At 40.2% G+C, this 17,770-nt stretch overlaps 1 protein-coding gene across 1 annotated transcript in view; it reads left to right on the top strand.

The window, feature by feature from the left end:
• The window catches only part of SLIT2 (slit guidance ligand 2), a 749,523-nt gene that overhangs the window by 388,178 nt on the left and 343,575 nt on the right, over positions 1–17,770 (top strand). Inside the window, 1 exon segment of the mRNA XM_029590345.1 lies at positions 2,499–2,570. Within this exon segment, the coding sequence (XP_029446205.1) occupies positions 2,499–2,570 (72 nt within the window).

Raw genomic sequence — 17,770 nt, 5'->3', positions numbered from 1 at the left:
ATATTTTTTTTTTTTTTTTGCTGGGATTTGTAGTGATAAATTCCTAGGAAAATAAAAGCTGAACAAGAAACTATGTACACATGTAACCTATCAAGGTTATTAATTGCAAATGGAAGAATAATAGAGCAATACACATTTTTTAGGACAGGGTATACTTACATAAGAGCTAGAGCTAGAAATCAATAAAACTTCTCTCCCATAATACTTGTGTGTAGCCCAGAATTGAGAAAAAAGAAATTAACATTTTCAAAAAAATAAAATCAACAATCCTCAATGTTTGGGTTTCTCAGTTTGTTTGTTTTTTTGGTTTTTTTTTTTAACTCATCCAACATCAGTGGACTTCCTCCTAATATATTACCGTAGTTTGTAAAACTGGAATTCCTTTATATTGAGATCAAGTAATGGAAGATTGTTGCCTGTCTGACTATCCCTAACAGATGGAAAGGAAACATTTTGTCCTTTCACCAGTGAGAGAACCCTTTAACAAAAAAATATGGTTCATTTTTCCTTCTTCCCTGGACTTGTTTGCATTGTGCTTAAGACACATGTATGTTCATTTATGACTATAAGACGTTTCTGTGGCTACCAATGCTAAGAGAATTCTAAGAAGGGTTAAAATTGTTCTCAGAAAGTATTTGTTAGAGTTCACCGTGTAAAATTACTATGCATTATGCTAGAAATGGCGTCTCTTGGAGTTAGCACCTGAAAGGATTACTTAATCCCCTCTGCCATCATGCTTGCTTGTACAGCTTGTCCATTTCCCCCCCTTGGCCATCTTTGCCTGCTGATTAGACACGGGCCTCTTCTGGTTTGTTGCAGCAAAGAGTGAAAAAAGCTTCTTTGTTCTGACCATGCCTTCTCTTGATGTCTCTATGCAAAGGATGTCATTTTGCTTACCACAATACTGATAAAAGGTTTGTCCCCCAGGTAAACTTGCACTCCTGACTGGATGCTGCATGTACTTATGAAATTGTCTTGGCCTGAAAACCTCATTCTGAAGAGGAGGAAAATAGGCTAAAGCTGTGGAATATTTAGCTCCCTGACTGAATGAAACGTGAAGTGGTTGAGCCCTGCCCTTCCCATATATAGGAACCACAGGTACACCCTAGCACAAACCAGCTCTGGGATAAGTAGTCTAGTGGTTAGAGCAGCGGGCTATGACCCAGGGAAACCAGGGTATATATCCTGCTGTTCCTTGTGATCTTGGGCAAGTCACTTTACCCTCAGTTGTCTCAGGTACTAAATCCCTATGGGGATAGGGAAATACCTATAGCACCTGAATGTAATCCACTTTGATGGACACTTTGCAGTGCCAAAAAGCGGAATATAAAAATATGAAGTCAATAAATAAAACTGCACTTGTTTTTGTTGGTCTTAATTTTCAAGTTATGAAAGGGGGCTGAATGAAGGAATGAGCCATTCTTTCTCCCCCCTGGGTAGAGTGTGTCACAATATTAATCTGTTCAGGGTTAGGGTTTTTTTGTGTTAGATAATCTCTTGTAATGCTGATGGTTCGTCTCTCTTGACACAAGGTCAAAAGGAGAAGCTGAGCATGCTCAGCTAATGTGAATAACACTAGAGAAGGGGAGCAGAAAACAATAGCAGGTGGGCCTGGAAGGACAGTGTCTATGCTTTTGATGCCCATAGAAATGTTTCATAAAAGCTCAGCTAACTCTAGTGGGGCCTTGAATGGTCCTGAGAAGCTGAGGACCCAATGCTTGGATACTCGAGCAAATTTCTTTACAAATTAGGCATTTTCCAAACAGATTTCTCCTAATATTATTAACGATAATCCCATTTAGTTTGGCATGCTTACATTATGATGCTAAAATATTACACTTGAATTAAATGTCTTTAATTAAAGAGAAATTTAAATGTACCTGACTGGTTTATGACCAGGATACAATATCTTAAAGAGGGCTATTAAATCAGGTTGCCGTAACACTTGCTGAAGGTTAGCATTTTGTTTTATTATTGGATTTATTGTCTGCCCAGCATAGTTCTTTTCCATTTCCAAAATTACTCCATGTCTCTAAAATTCAAGGGTTAGCACACAGATCCTTTTTACACTTTTTTTTTTTTTTTTTTTTAGTAGCGTGTCTGGGAAATGCAAAGCTTTCTGTGCATTATTTCAGTGAAAGTCTGGGCATCGTTTATTGGTCTTCACATATAAATAAAATATGGCAGTGCATGCCTCTCCATGGTTAATAAAAGTGATCATTATGGCAGTTTTAAGTGTGCACAATCCATCTAAACCTCTGACAGTTACATACCAGTTCAGCCTATTTCACAAATATTTTTCTAGCAGCTGGGAGAAGATCTTTACTGAGTTATTATCCTTGAATGTACTCTTGATATTTTAAGTAACATAAGCAAAGTGATAAGTAGTCAGGTTTCTGGTAACTAAACATTACTTATAGAATACGACAGAAAATTAATCAGTAATTTACAATTGTACACTATCTAATTTATCTCTTTATCTTGGCTTTATTTTCCAGTGACCTCAGTGAAAACCAGATTCAGGCAATCCCAAGGAAGGCGTTCCGTGGAGCTGTTGATGTTAAAAATCTGTGAGTATGCACTCGTTGATCTGTTGTTCCTTGGTTTTCTGATTAGAGAAACTGAAACATACATGCATTTGTAGTTAGGGAAGCAGGTTAATCATTAAACATTTAACTATTTTTAAATGCTTCATACGGTGGTTGGTTGGCAGAATAGAGCATGAAACTAGCTGTTCTTTGGGTTTTATAAAACATGTTTTCCCATTGCTAAATCTTTTACTTTATTTTATAGCTCTTAATTTGAATGTGGAACCATGTTTACCAATACAGATCTTCCTTTGATTTAAAGATGATAAAGGTGACAAAACAGAATTTGTTTTTCATTATGGGGTACCCTGACTGTCAATGGCATTTAGGCTTATCTCACTGTTCTGGGCCATCAGAACATGAGATTTCTTCCTGGCCAGAGCAGATAACATTTTTTTTTTAAATTCATGAAGCCTAGGGCCTACGGCATCTTCAATGCATAAAAAATGAAGAAGAGCAGAAGATGTTAATGCATAAAACATCCTGTCCATGGATTTGTAATGTGCAGATTTTTTTTTCTGATATGGTTTCCTGATATTTTGTATGTATCTATTATTATTTTTATTATTTTTTAAGTCTTGACCACTTCAGCATTGACAATACTCGGAAAATGTTGCTGTACTCTAAATCCTCATGGGGGGTAAATAATGTTCTGCACTGTGTGTGCCCATAATTTAATTAAATATATGGAATGGATTTAATAAGTGCTCAGGTTTCTTATACTTTTGGTGATGTAATATTACCCATAAAACGGGGCTGCCTTCAATAAATAGGTTTATATGAACTTTTTGAATACATTTTTATTTCTTGAAACCTTTTATAACAATACAAAGAAGTAAGGCATTGAAGCTTAAAAGTGTGTTAGCTTTCTCATGTTTTTTTGCATGGAGAAACAAACCAATGAGAACAGTGCAACCTGAAAGCATGGCAGTGGCTTTGAGTAAAACTTAAAACAGCTGTCTACAACAGTGATTCCCAACTGGTGAGTCGCCAAGCCCCAGCAGATGTGTCGCACACTCCCACTTGTCTGGCTGCTCTTCTGTTGCTCACCTTTCACATTGGCGAGAGAGGCAGATATCCTCCTTTTGCTGCCATTGCCACCTGGACAGTCTGCACACTCAAGCCCGGACAAGAACGGCACAAGTGTCAGTAGCAGCTGGCAAGAGCATCTTGGCCTTTTCTTCTTCCCAACCATCACAGAGGAAGTGATGGAGGCGTGAGAAGAAGAAAGGGCTATGCTGCATTCAAAAGTAGCAGCCACATCTGCCCGAGGAGTAGTGCAGGCCTGGAGAAAAAAACAGAACATCAGCTGACAATCCGCAATGGGAGGAGCCGCTTTAGTCCCTGCAGCTGATGGGATTCTTTTTTGGACTGCGGGGGCGGAAGGGAGGAGACTGCTGTAGCTTCCATTTGTGCTCTGGGGGGGGGGGGGGAGTGAGATTGACAGTGAGCAAGCATGTGTGTAAATGAGAGTGAAAGATTGTGTGTGACCGAGAGCTTGCATATGAGAATTTGTGTGTGTGCGTGTGAGAGCATGTGTGTGATTGAGTGTGTGTGAGAGAACATGTGCATGTGTGTGTGAGCGTGTGACAGCATGTGTGTACGTCAGAGCGTGTGTGTGTGTGACATAGTGCGTGTGGGAGAACATGTGTGTGATCGAGAGTGTATGAGAGAGAGGAAACATGTATGTGATTGAGAGACTGGTCAGGGAGGTGACTAGTGTACATGTGAGAGAGAGACTGAACAGTGAGGGGACTGATTTTTATTAGATTTTAATTATTAGATGTTACACTGTCAGTTTGGTAACATTTATTCTCTTTATTAATATAGTTTTACAATTATTTTATATTTCTTGAGGAATGTTAAAAATAGAAATTTGCAGAGAAAAGCTGAACTGGAAACAGCAAGAAGCCACATTCTGTATGCAGTGCAACAATGGAAAAAAACATTAGCTTTATGGTCTCTTTATTCTGTATTTGGTCAGTGGCCTGTCTGTGGTCTGCATGTGTGACCCAGGTAAGGGTGTTCTGCAAGCTTGTAATTTCTGTGTAGTGATTTATAGAAGCTTGGCTTGTTCTGTATTCCTAACATTGGTGTTTAGGGCCTGATTTGTAGAGTTGCCATTTCATAGGTTGGATTGTTAACTGAGGGCCTTATTTTCCAACCGTATCGCACACGGTAAGGGACGTGCGATACCAAAATGGGGGCGGAGTCGGCCCCGGAAGAGGAGGAGTCGGGGCATCACCGGGGCCGACTCCACGACGATGGCGCGCACAGCAAAAAGGTAAGTGCCTTTTCGCTCCCAATAGCTACACCTCCTATGGTGGCGCTATTGGGTGCGAAACCGGCAGCGATCGCACCGCAACGGTGCGATCGCTGCCGGCTAGCGCAGGCCTGTCCCCCGTTTCGGCCCCCCGCCCCTCATCTTCTAAAGTATCGCAGGCCTGCGATACTTTAGAAAATGAGGCCCTGAGTGTGTTGCATAATACAGATGTAACTTTTACGGATTAGTTTGTGTGCATTATTGCAGATCTTGGGAGTATGTTAAGTGCTATATTTTGGTTTCCATTTCTCCAGGTTTGCACTGCATGCAGAATGGCTTTTTTGGGTTTCCATTCCAGTTTTTGTCTCCATATTTGTAATATGTGGTCTTTCTGTATTTGGTGAAGGTGGTTGTGTGTGTGTGACCAAGCTGAGGTATTTTACTGGCATGTAGGCATTGGTATCAGTCTTATTTGTTGTGTTTTCTCAATAGGATATGCATTGGTAGTGAATTTCTGTCTTTTTGTATGTAGGGCTATTGCACCTGGTAGTAGAGGGAGTTTGTGTTGCTGTTACTGAGATGACACCAGAATATCTTTTTTGTATGGCGAGTTGTACAGGGAATGTCCTATTTCAGCTCTGCACCCATTGTTGGGGGGGTCAGGGTTCCTGTGGCTGCAGAGTGTATGTTTACATTTAGTCCCATGACAGTCATATGTTCAGTGTGTCATGCAAACGAGAACCATTTGTCAAGTGTGACCTTCAGAAGAATGGTTGAGAACCAATGGTCTACAAGATTGGAGAAAACCTTGCAGACAGGGAATTTACAAAACTGGTAGTAGACTGATTAGGGTATACTCCCAATGAAAAAAATGAGGGCTGAATTTTTTTTTTTGTCTCCCCTAAAACTTTATTACATTGGTATATTAGTCCCCTACATGAAGAGGGCAATTCTCAAAAGACATTTACCCGGGTAAAAGGGCTTTTTTAAAATTGCCCAACCTGTATGCAGGTAGAAGTACTTGCATCGTACCACAGTCCACATATTTTTGTCCACATTGAACAGAGATCTTCCTGAGGGGTGGGAATCAAAATAATGAGCCTAATGTTGCATTTTCAATTCTAGGCATGTTTTTGAGGGAAAATGGTTGTGTAGGAAAAGGAGGTGCTTATCTCTGCAGTGGCTTTTTTTTTCCCTAGGCAATTTTCAAAGAATTGGTACAAAGCCCATGGGTAAAAGCATCTGCATATTTAGCATCAGAATGCAGTTTTAAAAATTGCCCATGATATTTTATTTTGATTGCGTGTCCTACATGTTGGAACCATACTTCTGTCAATAACTAAACTTGTATACCATTGTCTATATTACACCTCGCAATCAGAAGATGCACAATCTGGGATATTCTTTCTCTCATGTTAAAGGATGTTTTTCCAGTGGATAACCTAGCAGGCCAGCTATGAATGCCCTTTTTGCAATACTTTCATGAAATGAGTTGACCAATACATGTTAATTGTTGGGTAAATCCATCAAAAATGAGCATTTGGCCCAGTTTTATTCAGTTTATCAGTAGTGTGATACCAAAGAGACAAGAACTTATAGCAGTTTTCTTGGGTTGTGGCATACACTAAATTTTCCTTGCTGACTGATATATTTATAACTAACATTTGTCAAATATTGTGTCCTATATCCATCTACAAAGCCTGCTTGCATTTCAAAACTGATAAAGTTTTGATGTTAGGCCTTTGTTGTGAACAGCGCTCATCACTAGATTCTGAAATATTATAGGATCCCTGCCACATTTCTTCTTACAAGTGTAACACCTGCTGTAATGCTTGAATCTGAATAATAGTCCCAAAGGCCATATCTCAAATTTCTATCTTAGTTGAACACTATAGATTTATTTTCCATGTTTCTTGCATTGGGAGAAATTGTCCTGTGAAGGCCTTTATATTACTCCTTACTTTTATCATAGTTAAATCTCTTGCACTCAGCACTGATAATTAGGGTTGGGCATTTGGGGGAAATGAAATAGGAAATGAGACTAAATTTCCTATTTTGTTTCGGATCACTTTCAAAATGGAACAAGTTAAATTCTGATGAAATTTTGTTAGAATCTCATTTTATTTTGAAAAACTATGTAAAAAGAAAAAGCCTGAGGTCAGGACCTTGCCTAGGGAGTAGGATCCAAAGTAGGGATCCCAGCCTATACCTGAGTATGACACCAGGGTCTCTGCCTAGGCCCTGATCCAAGCATAGGCCCTGATCCAAGCATAGGCCCAGGCCTGAGAAATTTCCCAACGAACCCCCCACCCATACTTACCAAATCAGACGCCACTTCCTGGCTTGGTCCCAGCTCAGCGCCTCCACCCAGGCCCTCAGGCGCATCCTCCACACTGGAGGGTGCCATTTTGATGAATGAGAGTACAGTTATGTCAAAATAGCACCCTCCACTAGGGAGAATACGCCAGAGTAAATTAACTCCTCTGTGCCTCTGAGGCATATGGCATCATTTCGTCAAAGAAGAAAGACCGAAGAAAGAGCTCAGAGGCCTGCGTGCCAGGCCTGGGCTGAGGCCCAGGCATCAGGACCTGGCTTCCAGTTCTAGGCCCAGGTCTGGGTCATCAGTTCTGGGCCCAGGCGCAGGGCTCTGGTCTGGGGTCTAGGCTGAGGCCCAAGCATCGGGATCTGGCTTTCAAGCCTGGGCCTTGCATAAAGCCTAGGTGAAGTTTGTGGCGACCTACCGCACCCAGGCCTATTCAAGCCGAGGCTTCTGCCTTGGACTAGGCATTGGGAGCAGCTTGCCTAGACACCTAGGTCCAGGCTGACGCCTCAGACTTGTATAGGCTTAGGCTGTGGTAGGTCATCGCGACCTCGTCAAAGACCCCATGCAAAACCCCAGCATGTGCCTGGGCCTGGGCCTAGGCCTTGTCTATGGATCCCCCTGGATTGGACAAGTGGGGGCCAGGGAGGATCTCCGGCATTTCTCTGGATGGGAGGGGATGGATGGTGGGAAACCTAGTTTCTTTGTTTGTTTTTCAGTGTTTATTTCGTTATTTTAAACTAAAAAAATGAAATGAACATTACGGAAAATGAAATGCGTGGGGAAAAAGCCCCTCAAAAGCAAAACTAAATTTTCTACCTTTCCATCTCTACCAATAATTAGGGGTGGTAGCTCCAAAAAATGTAATTCTTGAGTTTAGTGTCGTTTTGGTGGTAGGCCCTGTCACAAGATAAGGTCAAAGGGCAGCCGGCACCATATTGATTGAGGGCAGCTGCCAGCCTGGAAGCAGAACGCTCCGTTCCCTGACCCCCCGCTGGACTACCAAAGGAATTACTGGTGAGTCCTGCGGGGGTCAGGAGAGTGGGCGAGGGTGTTAAGCTGGTTGGGGGGGGGATTTCTTTTCTAACAAGATTTTGCTTTTTTGAGCCCCCACTTAAAAAAAAAACTAGAAAAAAAATCCTACAAAATTTCATGTTTTTTCTGTTGTTTTTTAGACCCACGAAATGAAACAAAATAGGAAATATCGTTAATATTTATCTCATTTCTAACGACTGCGCACCCCTACTGATAATCTCTGCATTGAAGATAGTCACTACTCAGTAAGCGACATGAGTTGTTTGGTAGTTTTGTGCATTTCTGTATACTGGTAAGGTTCAATGACGAGTTTTTACGTCCTTACAGCTGTGTACTTCGCTTTCCAGATGGTACAAATAATTTTAGTAAGTTTGACTTTGCACAGCCTTTTTAACTTGAAATGTTTTCTTCAAAATTACTTAGTTCCTTCAGATACATATTTTCCCTCACATTGGAATACAGGGCAAGTTTGGATGATTCCCTCCCAGAATAGCTGAAGTGTCAAAATATTCTATTAAAATGTTTAGTCCTTTATCTCCTGCCTCTTCTTGTAGTATCAAGGGTGATACCTTTATTCTCCTCCCACTCTTCAGTAGATATGCATGGGCCATTGATGCGGTCCATCTCCTCTTTCTTTCCTCTCTCCCTCCTTACTTTTTTCTCTCAGGATATCTGGAAGTTATCCTCTCCCTGGATTCTGGTGGTCTCAGGTTCCATTTGCAAGAAGGGGGAACCTCTTCCATTTGTTAGAAAACTCAAACAGCTGAGTTGAGACCAAAAGGATTTGGAACCGCAAAATCGAATAAGTTAAAGGTAGCATGAGAGGGTAGAAAAAAAGCTCTCAGTGAATACAAGTCTCCATGAGCTTCAATTTAAGTCTTAGAAAAGTAAGAGTACACCTTAAGACATGCTGCCTCCCTGTAAGCAAAAAGGATCCACAAGAGCAAAATGGTGATCTCTCTAGAAAAATATTGGGGATACTGCCATTACCAACTGCCATATTGGGGAGCTGCAAACCTAGTAAACGCCACCCTGTCTCTCCCTGCCTTCCAAATGGTACATTCCTATCCAAGTATTAGTAGAGGAGTAACAGGATCCCTTCACTAATGTTTTGGAGTAGTCCTTTCATCTGCAAATTTATAAATGGATACGTTATCAGTATTTATTTTGGCTGAATTGTTACATCAATAGATATTTCCCACCTTGCAACATTTGCCCCACTTAATGTTAAGCTTCTGCCACAGAGAAAAAAAAAAAAAGGTTGGGGAAAAGTGTTCAGAGGACTTTTAATTACCCAATAAAGGGGGAAGGAGAGAAGGGATTGGGATAATCTTGCTCCCACAAAGTACTGGTAACTGCAGAACAAAAAGGTGGTGTTCCACCAAGAGTGTGCAGTACTTATTTGGTAGCCAGAGTGATTCCTGAAAAATGTTTTTAAGAAGCAGATCTTTTTCACGATCTACCCACTTTTCCCTGCTCTGTACGCTGTGCTCTGGTACTTATAAGGCTCGTAGCTTAATAGCTAGCCTGAAAGTTAGCGAGTGCAAGACTCAGAAACATGATGGCAGAAAAAGGCCATGTGGCCCATCTGCCCAATTAATTCGGTTTTATAAGTCCCATTGCTTACTTAGGGGATTCCCTGTGTTTATTCACTTCTGCTTTCCCCAGTTGAACTCCAAATATTTTAAAGTAATCCAGGCATGTCCCCCATGGTATGATTTTGGAGATTGTGTTAAATTCTCCAAACAGTTTTGGTAATATAATAGTAAGAATTTCAAACACCAATAATATTAATAGTGGATATCCTACCTAATTTAGATACGTGGTAAGAGAACTATAGTTTTAAATCCTGTTTGATCTTACTTATGAATAATGTGTAATTTAACATATATAACTTCTCCCAGTTTAGCACCATGAATGCTGGTGACCATTTAAAGGGAAAGCATGATTCAAATCCTTGTCTAAGTAAGCTTTTTTCCAAACTGCTCTTATTCATATTTATTTAATATTACATATTCCTGAATCAATGTCCATTAGAACCAAGAGGCCAAAGCAGATTTTGAACAGTCGTATGTCGTCAGCGATTGGCACTATCCTATGTTCCTGACCCTCTCTACCAATAACGCTTGTAGGTTTGCTAGGCCTCTAATCATGCTGAAATGTAAAGGTAAAAGAACTGTCCTGTTTTGTTGTCCTCAGGAGGAATGGCCTTGACACCGTGCCATCTACTTGTACTTGCACTGTTAGGTCATCATATAAACAGTAATTCCTTTTTTAATTTCTTGTTTATGCCCTTTTAAATTACAACTTTAAAGAGATGAAATAAATGTATTACATTATAACCATATAAAATAATATTTGAATAGAAGCAACAAAGTAGTTCCAGTAATCCAATACATATCAAAGAAGATCCACCAAACATAGAATTCCAATCTATGATCCCAAGGAAAAACTAAATTCAAGAAATTAGACCAAATAGCACACTAATATACTATTCTTAAGAATGCTAACAAAATCAGCTGCCTAAGCTATAATGTAGATGTGTAGGGCCCTGTTGGATATGCATATTACTTCAGAATAAAGTCATCTGGGAAAGCTCAAACAACATGTAAGAAGCATCATTCTATGTAAATGGTGTATTAAGTATAAAGTTTAGGTAACTTTAGCTCTCATTTGCAATACTCTAGGTCTCATTTAAAAAAATGGATAAACAGTAATCCTAGGGAAGTTATGCCTAGGCCTACAACTTGTATTGCTGAGAATAGGTACCCTCACGCCACTTAAATGCTTTTTCAATATCCAGCATCAGTAGGAGTGCCTATCTTTTCCCTTATTTCAGTCTGTATAACTTTAACTATTCTCAGACATTATCAGTGCTTTGGCACCTCTTAATGTATCCTTATTAATCAAATTTGGTCAGAAGATCTTTCACCTTACTTGCCAGTTTTTTATTGCCATTATTTAACCACAAAATAGGTAGTTGGAAACCTGCATTCTACCAGGTCTTTTCCTTTCCTTGTGAAGGACTTAGGATAGTGGTGAGAATTATGGTATGGAGCAAATGATCCACCTCAGGAAAGTTATTGTATATGGCTGCTGGCTTCGGAACCAAGAGAGAGGAGGATAGAATGTAGCCATCCCGGACTCTTCCCAAGGTTTAAAGATTTTGTGCAAAAGGTAACAGATTTTAAAAGTCCTACATGCGCGCACCAGGCAAATTTTCAAAGAGGCCTGGCCGCGCGCATAAACCCCGGGATGTTCACAACTGCTGGGCCTCTTCAAAAGAGTGGGGCGTGGTCTGGGAGGGGGGTGCTGGGACAGTGCCATTGATTGCTGTCCTGAAGGCTTGCGCACTGGCCGGCTGCCGGCGCGCGCAACTTACTTCAGCTCAGGAGCTGAACTAAGTGATGAAACCAAAAAAAAAAAAAGGGAGGGATTAGAGGGTGGGGAAAAGGAGGGAGGTATAGGTAGGGGGATAGGGAAGTTCCCTCCTAGTCTGCTCCTTAATTGATGGGAATTGGGGAAGGCCCAAATTTGTCACTGTGCGGAAATTGCAAAGGTCCCCCCCCCCCTTGCGCGCACTGCCCATGCATATGCGCATGGCCCACGAATTATTAGGAAAGGAATAGAGAATAAAACAGAGAATATCATAACACCGCTGTATTGCTTCATGGTGTGACTGCAGTTCCTGGTCATGCATCTCAAAAAAAATATAGCCGAATTAGAAAAGACACAGAGAAGGGTGAACACAATGATGAAGGGGTTGGAACTCTTCCCCTATGCGGAAAGGCTAGAGAGGTTAGGGATCTTCAGCATGGAGAGAGATGGCCAAAGGGAGATATACAATTGATGTCTGTAAAATGAGAAGAGTAGAATGGGTAAATGCAAATCAGTTTACTTTTTCAGAAAGGACAAATACTAGGGATCATGATATAGATACTAGGTGTGACTTTTTGGTCTAACCCATTATGGCAAATCTTATGTTCATATGGTTTATATGGAATCTAGGTGATTCTATGTCTTTTATTGTATGCAGAGTCTGCCATGGTTTCCAGCTCAGTTTTGTCAGCATGTTGTGTTTCTTCTTTATGGTCTTTATATTTGTCGAGGGTCTGTCTGTGTTCTGCATGTGTGACTGAGGTGAAGTATTCTCCTACCACGTAATTCATGTAGGGTTCTATAGCAACCTGAGTTGTTCTGTTTTCCTAACAGTAGGGGTGTTGGGTGTGTTATGGTCCTGTTTAATATTTTCAGGGTTGCCTTTTTATAAGATATTACTGGTCAAGTCTTGCAATTAGTGTGTTTTTGTATGGCAGGTATGCTATAAGCTCAGAGTACAATTTTGGAAGGGTTTTGAAGAATTGTACAATGTTGCTGTACTGAAGGGAGTTTGTATTGCTGTTACTGAGGTGACACTAGAATTTAAATTTTTCTATGGTGAGTGATCAGGGGAAATGTACTTTGATGCTGGGGAGGAAGGGGTAGAAGGGGTTGACACCTAAGAGAGAGACCGATGGAGATGTTAACCTGACAATAAAAATAAATTCTGGACTATGTCACTGTTAGTAACTAAACAGTATTCCTATGGGGGTTAAACTTTAACAACTCTTCTCCTTCCCAACCGGCTTGCAGCACTTGAGAATCCAAGTTGCCTACCTTGGATTTAAATCTTGGCACACCACTTCAGTAAGATTGCTTACTGTTGATTTAGAGGGATGAGGTAGACCTCCCATGTTAGACTATTTCTTGCTAGCACAGTAGTATCCTGCAAAGATCCAGATTGATACTCGAGAAGCTCAAAAGGGCTTGCTGGGAAAAGGCCTAATGTTCAGGCAACTAGATGGCTCAGTGCTATAGGATAGGATTCTGAACTGAAATGCTGGGAAGCCAACTAGCATGATTGAACCTGGACAAACATCACAGTGAATATTGTGCTGTTTGGACTAAATTCTATATTAATTGTAACTAAACCTATATCCTGTGAATAAAAACCATTACAACTGTGTTGTGTCCAGAGGGACTTAACCTGACATCATTTTTGGATAGGAAATCTTTAATTTACACGTGATATACTACCTAAGTCAATACTCAGTAGGGGGCTTACAATACCCCAATAAAATCACAACTCCCCACCACCAACATCCAGCCCACGGACCTCTTAGTTACAGAAATTGCACAATCCAAATCAGACTATCCCAAATCCTCAAACCCCTCCCTTCAATCCCTCCAAACCCTCAAACCACCATTACCCCTAAAAAAAAAAAATACATCAAATAGCCTAGAAATGATCTCCTTGGTTTACACTTAATCCTTGTCAAGATCAACAACCTCCAAAAAAATCTACAAAAAAAAAAATTCTGAAACTTGAAATTTCAAATTTCCTTCCTGCCCAAAGTTCCAAAGCATTGGCACAACTAAAAGAGTTTGTATCATCTCTAACTTAACTTGTAAAGGGGGTGGGTTGTTCTCTCCCTCATGATTCCCAACCCAACTGCTGTGGTGCCCCTCTGTATGGGCTTACTAGCAAATGGCTATATAAATTACAGCTGATTTAGAATAAGATAGCTAGTCATGTTGTGGAGATCATATAGAGAGTCACACCCTGGTTTTGCACTTGCATTGCTTCTATTAATTGATAGCGTAAAGCTTAAAATATTGACCCTGACTACATTTAGTAAGGAGTAATGCTAGACAAATTAACCCACAAAAAGCGCAAATACACTATCTCACAAAGCACAACAAAAATATGAGTCAAAAACTAAACCATATTACAGGCACAAGCTCCTCGCCACAAATAAATGTAATAAAGGTTGTCAGCAAGCCAAGAAAGTTTTATGGTAAATCTGTTTTATTTTTTAAAAAGCATAAAATAATGAACATTACAAAGTATATATCTGATTACATACAGCATATTTTTTGTAAAACTCTATGTTCATTTTTCTCTTCCTAGTCCATTTAACTCTTATCCCTCCTCCCAAAACCACCCCTCCATTCCTTCCCTCCCTCCCTCCCTGCACCAATGGGGTTCTTAAATTTATTCAGTCTTATTGAAGTACATTAAAGATCTTATCCAGTCCTTATTAAAGTACGTTAAAGATCATCTGTTAGATTATCTATTCGATTAAGAAAAATACTTTTTGAGGTCATGTGGTAATGTTAGTATAAAAGGTAGCCAAAAATTGCATTTATTGCTCTTCTGACGATCCCCAAGAAAAGTTTTAAATCTTAACTAGACGGTGAAAGACAGCCCGGTCCCCATTATTCATCCAACAGTTTATAGCAAAGGTGCTTAAATATGTCACCACTAGGCTAATATAAATTTTTCATTTTTTTGTATCTGTAAAATAAACCTTGACACCAGCTGATGTTTTGGCATATCCTGCATTGGGGAAATATACAATAGACAACTACTTAACTGTGCTCTTTACAGTCTCGCTAGCTAAAGGATGGAGTTCTCACTCAACTTTGAAAGATCGTAAAAGGCGGGCTGGATGACTTTGGAAGCGATTTGTAGCAATAAGCTTGTTACATATTACTTCTGATATCATCCAGCCTGCCATTTTGTACCTTTCAAAAACACTTTTAGTGGCTTGCTGACACCCTTTATTATTTGTGGCGAGGAGCTTGGTAGAAATAGACTCCTCAGTGAGATTTAATTGGAGATTAGCTATTTGCGTTTCTGGAAGAAACTTATAGTTGTTTCCTCAGTCCGTTATTTGATTTGGGAAGGTATTGGCTTCATTAGATGGACTTTGTCTTTGCTGAATTTATTTTTCTTAGTTGCATTATTGATTTTATTTGGAGGCTAGGGATTTCATATTGTATTTGAGTATGGTCCTATATTTTTCTATTATTTTTTTCCGGGTTTGGTGTTTTGTCATGTTTTACTTTTTTCTTTCTATTTGTCATCTTGTGATTTTAATGTAATTGTATTGATGCATTTTTAATGTTGGTACACTGCCTTGGTCATTCTCTGGGATTGGAGAAACAATTTATAAATGCAGAAATAAAAAGGTAAGTATATAACATACACCATTTGGTATTTAAGGTACTGGCACAATTCAAAGTAGACCAAGATTATGGGTCCTGATGAGGGATATATCCCAGAATACTGAAGGAACTAAAGAAATTGATTCCTGTACTACTCCCAGCTCTAGTTAACTTATCACTTGAAAAGGGAGAGGTTCCAAGAGATATGAATGGGATGTATTACTTCACAAGAGTGGGAACAAAAAAGAAGCAGAAAACTGTAGACCTATTAGGTTGACATTAATGGTGGGGTGAAGTATAAAGGAAACGCTACCAAAGAATAGAATAGTTCAATACCTTGATGCTAATATGTTACGAAATCCTAGGTTACTGATTTCACAAGGGGAATATTTTGCAAAACTTTCTTTCAAGTGTGATTGAGGGGAGAGGGGAAATACACTTAATAAAGAGAATATAGTTATGATAGCTAATCAAGAAATATATGTATTTAGTTCATTAGAGTATCACCTAATATTTTTTGTTGAACTTTATTTCCACATATTCAAGTGGACTAGCTCAGTAATCACACTGCTTTAGTAAAGTCTTTGACCCTGTTCCATATAGACTAATGAGCAAGTTTATTCAGGAGTTGAAAAAAAAGATTAAAACCGGAGAGTTTGTTAACAAGACAGAGAATGATAGCTAAGAGGGTGCATTCTAGTCTTACTCCTGGGTGAATTCTGCGTAATCTAGAATTTGTGCAGGATTGGGCTATGGGTCTTGGTGGGTAGACAACAATCTACATATAGCTGCATGGCATCAGACCATGCAGTAGCAGGAGACAGCATTAGTGTGGACCACATAGGCTAGGAGGAGGCCAGTTGATGGGAGTTAGCATGGGGCTGTTCAGACCAAGGAAGGAGAGGCTTTAGATATGGTCACATGAAAAGGTGAGAGGCAGTCCTATCATCGGCCTTACAGGCCTGATGGAGGCAGTCCTAGCATTCACATTTACATTGGCACTGCTAGCTGTTGAGGCCGCTTGGAGACAATAATGGTCAGGGTGATCAGCTCCAGGGATGTTTCAGCATACAAAGACAGGAAGGAGGCTGGTAAGGCTTAGTTGAGTACAGAGTAGAGGGGATGGGCTTTGGAGAGAGGAGCCCAGAGAAGATCAGTTCTTAGGAGCTGGAAGGGAGAGAGGGAAATCCTGGAAAGAATCAGGCCTTAGGAGGTGAGGTGGTGCCTTGCAGTGAAGAAGAGTGATCTTTGAAGGAATCAGGGCTTGCAGAATAGGGTAGGGCCTGGGAAGGAGAGGAAGAAGAGACAGTAAGAGTATGCACAGGGATTTGGGCCCCATGAGGGAGGAATGCAGAGGGGACAGAATGCAAGTGGAATAGCTCATGCCAACAAAGTTGGGAGGGAGTTGGCTGGAGGTAGTAGAAGGGGTTGAGCCCTTGGAAGGCTCTAAAAAGATGCTTAAGGGAAATGTTTGGTTAACGGATGAGGTAGCTTAAAAAGAAAAGTGTATGCTCTGGGAAGTGTGTGGAAAAGGTATTGTAGGTGAATAAAGCTTCTTGGAGGAAGTTAGCTAACCAATACTGGGCAGTATTGACAGGAAAAATGGCTTCTCTAAAGCAATCTTCTCAGCTCAATCTACTGATAGTCACTACGGAATACAATTCTCTGTTGTTGTGGCGGGGGGGGGGGAGGGTGATTAATGCTTTCCATAGTAAAGTCATGCCAGAGAGTATGGAATTTTCTAATAATTTCTCAAAGAAGATTGCTGAGTTGTGTTAAACTTCATTTATTTATTTTTATTTAGACATTTTATATACCGTTGTTCGATGTAATGATTACAACGGTTCAACAAGTGACATTCACAGCTATAGCTTAAAGATCGTGTTAGGGGTGGTAATCATAGGCAGGCATTATTATCTATCAAGTTAAATTTCCTGATTCACTATCTAGTACATATGTCAGTGTTCGTATATTAAATCAGTATGGTCATTTTTTCACATTTTAGTCAGTTGGTTGCTTTGAGAATCTCTCCTCCTTATATGCTTTCATTATTATCTTTTATCCTTTTTGACTTTGTGGTTCTGTATATTCTAATGTATCTAGATCGGATTATAAATTGAGGATAGGTCTTTGGATCCACTTACGTGGATTATATAGCTACATGTATGCTGTTGTGCAGTTCATTGTCCCTTTAGAAAAAGATAGAGAAGGGCCTTTACTGGAATTCAGTCATAAAATGTAAACTAGGGCCTCATTTTTCAAAGCACTTTACCGCGTGCGATAAATTCGCGAATCGCGTTAACGCTGTTAACGCGATTCGCGAATGCAAATTATTCATTTGGTATTCAGGGGGCGGAGTTTGGGGGCCGGAGCATATGTAAAAGCGGGAACCTGTGTATCGTGTGGGAGAAACAACCGCAGGAGTGGTAGCCGCGGCTGCTATCGCGGATTTAACTACAAACTCCAACTTCGCGTGATGGACTGCGCCTACGGGCCAGGAAAGGATTATCGCCATCCACGGTAGTTTCCGGACAGCCTGTTTTTGAGAGAGAGAGAGAGAGAGAGAGAGAGAGA

The sequence above is a fragment of the Rhinatrema bivittatum genome, chromosome 1, assembly GCF_901001135.1.
Source record: "Rhinatrema bivittatum chromosome 1, aRhiBiv1.1, whole genome shotgun sequence".
Taxonomy (NCBI): Eukaryota; Metazoa; Chordata; class Amphibia; order Gymnophiona; family Rhinatrematidae; genus Rhinatrema; species Rhinatrema bivittatum.
The sequence above is the reverse complement of the archived record's forward strand: the minus strand, read 5'-3'. Positions and strand labels throughout refer to the sequence as shown.